Consider the following 8,646-nt stretch of genomic DNA (forward strand, 5'->3'; position numbering starts at 1 on the left):
AACTAATCCATCCATCCATTTTCTACCGCTTGTCCTTTTCGGGGTCGCGGGGGGTGTTGGAGCCTATCTCAGCTGCATTCGGGCGGTAGGCGGGGTACACCCTGGACAAGTCGCCACCTCATCGCCAACACAGATAGACAGACAACATTCACACTCTAGGGCCAATTTTAGTGTTGCCAATCAACCTATCCACGTATGATAAATAAACACAAAGACTACATTTACAACTAAATTCAGTTCAATCCAATATATCTAATAGTTATATTTATATTCCAGATAATGTTCAAAGTTTATATGAGAAGGTAAAAAAACAGGTTGATAGGTCCAAGGGAAAAGAAAAAGTGTCAATATCTCCTATCGCAGTGAAGCCAATTCAAAACTGCTATGCCACTTCGGCATTAATTGAAAAAGTAAGCAAAACACAAAAAATATGCAAAAACTTCAAAAAAACAATGTTCTTTACAAATTATATATATAGGGAAAAGGATTGGCTACAATATCAACTTAAATGGACGGTGTGGCGAAGTTGGTAGAGTGGCTGTGCCAGCAATCGGAGTGTTGCTGGTTACTGGGGTTCAATTCCCACCTTCTACCTTCCTAGTCATGTCCGTTGTGTCCTTGGGCAAGACACTTCACCCTTTGCCTCTGATGGCTGCTGGTTAGCGCCTTGCATGGCAGCTCCCGCCATCAGTGTGTGAATGTGTGTGTGTGAATGGGTAAATGTGGAAATACTGTCAAAGCGCTTTGAGTACCTTGAAGGTAGAAAAGCGCTATACAAGTATAACCCATTTATCATTTATTTATTTAAATGGTACGGTCGTTTTAGAAATACGGCCATAAATCTGTCACGATGACGGCGTTCAAAGCATGCTAAATTAGCAATTATCTCTATGCGCTTTTGAATGAATGCGGCTGCGATTCTGCTATACCGAACTAAAACTACTACAAAGGACATGTTGGCTCAGCAGAATAGATTTATTATTTTTTTCAATTTTTTTTTTTTGTCCCCGCAATTTCCCTCCGTGTCTTATTTTTTTCTTTTTTCTATCCCCTTCTACTCAGGTCCGGCCGCGCCAAAAACTAAATACATCTAAACATTAATTTAAGGCAACAAGAGAAGTGTCCCATACTTTTTTTACAGATAAAAAAATTATAATAATATTTTTTTTAACATTGGACCAGATTGGCGGGCCAGATTGGGGGCCGGCTGGATCCGCCATGCAGGTTGTAGTTTTGGGACCCCTAATTTAGTGGATAGTGCTCTCTTTGGATGCTCCACTGTATTCACTCCACTGTCATTCATTAAATCTCATTAGATTGTGCAAATGTGCCTAATGTTGTTCAAGTCAAATATTAAGGTTTCACAGATTTAGCCTAAAAAATATTTGGTTTCTCAAGCATTATTCGATCTCTGGTTTCAATCTCTGTTTTGTAGGGATTAATGGTAAATTGTATGGTAACCTACGAGGACTGGAGATGACCCAGGGCCAAAAGGTGAACTGGTACTTACTGGGGATGGGCAACGAGGTGGACATGCACACCGTACACTTTCATGCTGAGACTTTTACCTACAAGGTGAATCACATACACACACAAAGGGTGGGGTAAAAATAATTCGATATGTTTATTGTGTCAGCAAGATTAGCTGTCTCTTTTGTGTCAGACGGACCGCGAGCACCGCGCAGACGTCTTTGACCTCTTCCCGGGGACTTTTCAAACGGTGGAGATGGTGGCTGGAAACCCGGGAACTTGGCTGCTCCACTGTCACGTGACCGACCATATCCATGCAGGCATGGAGACCACTTTTACCATCAAAGGTGCGTCCAATATTACAGTAGTCCCTCAACTCACAACATTAATTGGTTCTTTGATCGAGCTCTTAAAACAAATAAAATCAATGTCTCCCATTGAAATTAATTGCCCCCTCCAAAAAACAGCACAATTTTAACATGTAACATGTCTTTTAAACGGGAAAAAATACTTTTAGATAATAAATATTATATAACAACAATACAATAGAATGTACTAAAAACAAATACAGTAGTTTTATGAAGTAATGTAATAATAATGTACAGCATTTAGTATGGAAAATGTACTTCTATGTTATCTCCTACCAGCTACGTTCTCCCTCAAACACACTATCAGCAGCTTTACCATATTTTCATGGCTAAATGTCCGCCGTTTAATATCATTTGACATCCTTGGCTGGCGTCAGACTCATTCTGCTTCAGTATGGTGCAGACTAACATTTACCTGGATTTCACAGCATTTTTTCCACAGTAAAATACTGTATCAAAATGCACTGTAACATTACAACAAATGACTTTAAAAATCACAATACCCTTATATTTCTCAGTGATTAACTGTTATTTCAAAATAAAATACTGTAATCAAAGTCCTCTGTAATATCACAAAATATTGCTGTCAACTCAAACTGATTTGTCTCGTGAGAGGTTCCTTAGACTATGTTGCACACTCTTGTACAGTAGGTGGCGATATGCTGTTAGACCGAGGGAGTACATAAATTACAAGTGTAAATTTACAGCATACAGATGTAATTATATTGTAAGTACCGGTACTGTAACTATAACATCATGATTGTGAAGATACAGCATTAATGTGCAACTTTATTGTAATTGACCGTAAAATCACAGCTCTGCATTTACAGGAAATTTCTGTAAAGATATTTCACAGTAAATTACTTTAGATGTTACTTTGAAAGTAATTCAATTAATAGCTAGTAATTCGCTGTGAATATAGAATAAAATTATTTTTACAGTGTACGCTAAAACTGCTTCACCTTGGTCTATCATTTTTTTGATGATTTATTTATTTTATTTTATTAATATAATCCACACTCAGCACTGTCCTTTACTCTCATTCTTTGTTCTCAAGTTTGGAAAACAAAATTATGTCAATATCCCCCTATAAGGTAATGCTAGCAAGTAAGACCAGATGTTTTTGGGCTAATTTTACCGGGTTCCGTTTGGTTCAGTTTACAATGGACACCAAATCTGATTTTTTTTGCCCCCAAGTGACACAGATCTGATTTTTTTTTTGCCAGTCCAAACGCTCCAAATTGTTTGAAATCTGATATTTTCGCATCAGATTTAGGCCACATAAGGAGGTAGTCTGAACATGTTTGGAATCAGATCTTTTCAAACCACTAACAAGCTGATCTTTGGTGTCCATGTTTTCTCGTCTAGTAGTGACTTCCTTGTTAATTTACGCAATCCAGTCAACTTCCCTTGTTTTCACCTTATTGAACTGCCCTTGCAAGTGACGTCGAGGCCACTTTGGGGCCACATTGGGGCCTGTGTGTGTTTATAATGGAGTCTAATAAAGACCACATTTCATTTTTTATCTACTCAGTCAGCACGAAAAAAACAATATTTAAAAAAAAAAAATCTGATTTGATCCACTTTAGCCTGCATTGTGACATTTGGCGTAGCTTGTCACAATTCAATTTCAACTAAAAGCCGGATGCTTGTAACTCAAATTTTTGCTTGCTAAAGCATAACAATTAGCTTATAGACAGCTGTTATCTCAAAACACTTTTAAGTTGAGGTACCACTGTATATACATTTGTTTAACACAGACCACAGAGGATTTCACTCACTGATTACCATTTGCCTTTTTTCAGATCCAAACAACTCTTCACACGGTAAGATATGATTAATCTTATATTTATACTGTGTATATATATATATATATATATATATATATATATATATATATATATACAGTACGTATATATACAGTACGTATATACTGTATATATATATACCTGTATATATATATATATATATATATATATATATATATATATATATATATATATATATATATATATATATATATATATATATACACACACACACACACACATACACAGTGGTGGGCCTTCAGGGCCAGCAAGGCCTTCTCTGCTAGCCTAATATAACCAGAAATCATGATCATAATTAAAGATAAAAGTAATTTTGATTTACTTTCCCTAAATATCTAAAAGTATTCATATTCTATCCATGTCATATTATGCTCCTTCCAGTTGTGATAGCCAATCCGATCACCAGCTGTTGTCAGTAAGGCCTTCTAGCTGGCCTAAGGCAGATATATATTGTGATGTTATGAGCTAGGTAACATAAGAACTCCATTACCCAGCATGCCACAGTAGTGAAGAGCATGGGCAGTAGTCCAGTTTAGGTTGTTGAATGTAGACATGCCGGCAGCTGGATGTTTTTGATGAGCACGATGTAGGGTAAACTTTAAGAACTCAGCCAACACGCCTCGTATGCATCTTTTATGATTAGAAAAGACAACACATACATTTGCAAGGCCATTTTCAAAAAGGATATTTAAAGAGAAACTACATCTTGTGAGACGATGTCGGCCAACCCCGGGAGCTATGGGGAAAAGGGGAAATGCCCGCCACACAACGAGCGGCACCACTGGCTTATACGGCCTCGAATGGGTTCTACAAATTGTAAGATCTAATATTTTATTTCTTAATTTTTTCACGTTTAATACTTTTTTGCAATTTAAATCTTGACAGTACCACATAAGATATATTTTAATTGCTGATGCAGGTTTTTTTTATTTTAAATGCGCAAGAAAATAACCCGTTTTGTACACTGTTGATGTGGGTCAATGCACAGTAAATGTGTTTCTGTATAGTATTTCTCCAGCAATGGTCATGTGGTGACATAAATGACGGTATTTTGAGAGGTGATCATTGAAGTCGGACATCACTGAAGGCCTAGGTGGGAAACGCACGGCCCGCCACTGTGTGTGTGTATATATATACTGTATATATATATATATAAATATATCCAGTATGTATACATACATACATACATATATATATCCATACATGGATTATTGTAGCAAAATAAAAGAATAGTAAACGAGAATGGGTTTAAATTGCTGTCATTTGTCTTACGTACTACAGCACCTGCTACTGAAGGCTCCGTATGGATGCTGCTGCTCTTCCTTACATTTGGACTTGTGGTTGTGCACTGATGAACTCTGGGGGCTGTCAAACTACACTGGAAAAAAAAAAGGGCAAAATCACAATTGAGTTTATGTTTGCTTGATTTGTGTCACAATATATGGAAGACTGTACAATCATGGCTGGACTTAAAGTGAATGTGATGACCATAGAATCTTTTTATGTATCCTGTATGTGAAATCTTTCGGTTTTGTTGTTCAGCGTCATTTACTCGGCTGGGTTCGCCAGGCACTGCTGCACCAAATATTTGATATTAATGTACTGTACAATAAAGCTGCTTCCTTAATATATCCATCCACAGGGTGGCACTCATTCGTTCTCGTTTGATTCATGTTTGGTGAGGCCTGCTTGTACATGCATCAATGTTAGGTGACTATATGCTTGCCAAAAATGGTTGATGTTATGAAAAGACATGATGTACTTTAAGAAGGGAGGGGTTTGTGTCTTCAGCTGGAATAATTTCAAAATCCTGCTTAATGTAAAATATTTACATTTTTTTAAAAGGCATCCAATACATTTTTTCATTGCATTTAGCTAGAACATAATTTGAAAATATTCTGCTCATTCAGCTATTTTTTTCTCTCAGTCAAAATGTGCATCCATTCCCCAAAATTGGCCATTTTTCTTGCTATAAAATCCTAGGTGAAACAAAGTACAGAAAATCGATGCATGACGCCGCAACTAAGGGCCTTATTTATTGAAGGTTGGCATATACTGTATTAAAACACGTGCAAACCCGATAGCACGCGCAAAGCTGATCGGTTAAGCGTATCCAAAGTATATTGTGCCTGTTAAGTGAGCAGAACAAGGGGTGCAATCCATTTTGCGTATATGTCTTCATTGATATGCAAAATATATGCTGATCATCAATACGCCCACAATACTGGAAGGAGATGAAGCAAATATAAGTATTTAGCACGTGCAATCTCATTTATCAACACTCATTGCTGTTTTGTGAGCACTATTTTGCATTTTATTTAGCACGTGTCAGAAGGATTTATGATCTAACAATTCCACACACGTCTGGAGGATATACGTGTGTTAACATTTTGGTGGACAGTCAGAAATAACAATTTTAGACGTATCGTCTATTCAGCAATTACATTTTATAATTTTATTGCTGCTGGATGACTTATGGTCTTGAGCTGAATAAAATTAATTCCAACTGTTGCATATTGGTGTCTGCTGGTCAATCTATCCATCCATTTTCTACCGCTTATCCCTTTCGGGATCGCGGGGGGTGCTGGAGCCTATCTCAGCTACAATTGGGCGGAAGGCGGGGTACACCCTGGACAAGTCGCCACCTCATCGCAGGGCCAACACCTGGTGTTTTTTTTTAATGTTGTTTTTTTTTTCTATTTAGGAAAAATTTTACTATAATATACCTCCTACATAGAGAGACTTCTTTCATTGTGCATTTTCTTGCTTTTTAGTCATTCCATACGCACAAATGCGCTGGTGATGCGAACCACAGCCTTGCACACAGAATGTGAAAGTGAAAGGAAGTGTCAGAGGTCCCGTTTACACTGCAGGCCAAAGTGGCCCAAATCAGATTGTTTTGTTTCAGATTTTTTTCCAGCTGACTGTTTACACTGCAAGTAAAATGTGATATTTTGGTGTAAACGCGCACAGACCCCAATGTGGCCTTGATGTAACTTGCAAGCGCAGTTCGATAAAGTGAAAACAAATTAAATTGACCGGATTCCATAAATTAACAAGGAAGTCGCTACTCTAAATACAAAATCAAATAAAAGTCTCCACATCTTAAAAATGTGTGTTTTTTACGTGAAAATTAATTAAAGTAATATAATATATGAATGGATAATATAGTGTAATATATTTGGGAGGGTTCTAATCTTTTATTGGCTATTAAGTAGAGGAGACATGGACATCAACGTGGATCTACTTTAGCTTTATTTTTCAACTCACATGTAAGCAAATGTGCCACAGCGTCAATTCCGGTCCTTCAATAATCCCTGTTTCTTCGGATTTAAAATATAAATTCATATATTACATGTAGCCTATTATTTGCGCAGTATTGACAAGTGATGCACCAAACATTTTGCTGGTGAAAATAATAATAATAATGCCTGGGATTTATATAGCGCTTTTCTAAGTACCCAAAGTCGCTTTACATGTAGAACCCATCATTCATTCACACCTGGTGGTGGTAAGCTACTTTCATAGCCACAGCTGCCCTGGGGTAGACTGACGGAAGCGTGGCTGCAATTTGCGCCAACGGCCCCTCCGACCACCACCTATATCATCATTCAATTCACCAGTGTGAGTGGCACCGGGGGCAAGGGTGAAGTGTCCCGCCCAAGGACACGGCAGCCATTTTTTTTATGGTAAGAGGCGGGGAGCGAACCTGCAACCCTCAGGTTTCTGGCACGGTTGCTCTACCCACTACGCCATGCCGCCCCCATAAACTTTGTATACCGAAACCAGATGTTGTGATGAAGTATCCACTTCCACTGACAGGCTGCAGCTTTCCCGACGCATACGAATGACGTAGCTGATGCGAAGCTGACGCAAAAGTCACATACGGGACGCATTCAGGTCGCATTGCGTTTAGACTGAAGTCACATTTCAAAAGATCAGATTCAGACTACTTACTAATGGTCCCGTTTACACTGCACACCAAATCAGATTTTTTTTGCACTCAAGTGACACAGATCAGATTTTTTTGCCTGTCTAAACACTCCAAATCTGATCTTTTCCCATAAGATTCAGGCCACATCAGGAAGTAGTCCGAATCCAATTGGAATCTGATCCTTTCAAATGTGACTTCAGTCTAAACGCAATGCCACCTGAATGTGACTTGACAACAGTTTAGCTGAATTCGAATCCCAGTCGAAAATGTGTCATATTTGTAAAAGTATGCTTAATTGTGCAAAATTTGCTATTTTGCCCTAAAAATATTTATTTCCCATGAATTTGTTTTTGTACAAAACATGCACTAAATCAAATTCAAGTTTGATTAAAAAAGTATAAAAATCGTTTCTCATAAATAAAATGTGACAATTTTTTGTTATGGTAAGGGATCAAAATAAAATTCTGCCTAGGGTCCCAATTTAGCAGGGATATACCTCATATTAACACAGAATAACATATATTGTACATAGTTTTCTTATCATAACAATGTTAGATTGATTTTAGCATTTTTACAAATGTAAAATATTACAGTGTTGCTAGCACATTAATTTTAGTACCATATTCAGATTGGAGCCTGCGCTGTGATTTATAAGCTATTGTTACAGTCTTGAATTTATTGATTAATTTGATGCATTCAAATGCAGTTTAACAGGTTTTTAAATCTTACTGTTTATTTATTATTATTACAGGACAGTGATTGTATATAAAATAAAAATATCCGTGTGTCTTTGTTAAATTATGGTATTTGTGACGTTTATTGTAAGTGGCCTAGTGGTTAGAGTGTCCGCCCTGAGCATCAAGGGTTGGAATTGGGGATTAAATCACCAAAAATGATTCCCGGGCGCGGCACCGCTGCTGCCCACTGCCCCCCACTGCTCCCCTCACCTCCCAGGGGGTGAACAAGGGGATGGGTCAAATGCAGAGGACAAATTTCACTACAGCTAGTGTGTGTGTGACAGTCATTGGTACTTTAACTTTAACTT

General features: G+C 37.7%; 1 protein-coding gene and 1 long non-coding RNA gene across 4 annotated transcripts in view; one reads left to right on the plus strand and one right to left on the minus strand.

Moving 5' to 3' along the window:
• LOC133650919 (ferroxidase HEPHL1-like) overlaps positions 1–5,294 on the plus strand; it is a 56,518-nt gene extending 51,224 nt beyond the window's left edge. Inside the window, exons 17-20 of the mRNA XM_062048692.1 lie at positions 1,436–1,575; positions 1,664–1,817; positions 3,644–3,664; positions 4,949–5,294. Coding sequence (XP_061904676.1) covers positions 1,436–1,575; positions 1,664–1,817; positions 3,644–3,664; positions 4,949–5,019 — 386 coding nt within the window. The 3' untranslated portion in view covers positions 5,020–5,294. The remainder of the gene's footprint in view (positions 1–1,435; positions 1,576–1,663; positions 1,818–3,643; positions 3,665–4,948) is intronic.
• Positions 4,914–8,646, minus strand: part of LOC133650923 (uncharacterized) — a 32,772-nt gene continuing 29,039 nt past the window's right edge. For all 3 annotated transcript variants that reach the window (XR_009826333.1, XR_009826335.1, XR_009826334.1), the window contains exon 5: positions 4,914–5,045. This is a non-coding gene — a long non-coding RNA (uncharacterized LOC133650923). The remainder of the gene's footprint in view (positions 5,046–8,646) is intronic.

The sequence above is a fragment of the Entelurus aequoreus genome, linkage group LG05 (genome assembly GCF_033978785.1).
Source record: "Entelurus aequoreus isolate RoL-2023_Sb linkage group LG05, RoL_Eaeq_v1.1, whole genome shotgun sequence".
Taxonomy (NCBI): Eukaryota; Metazoa; Chordata; class Actinopteri; order Syngnathiformes; family Syngnathidae; genus Entelurus; species Entelurus aequoreus.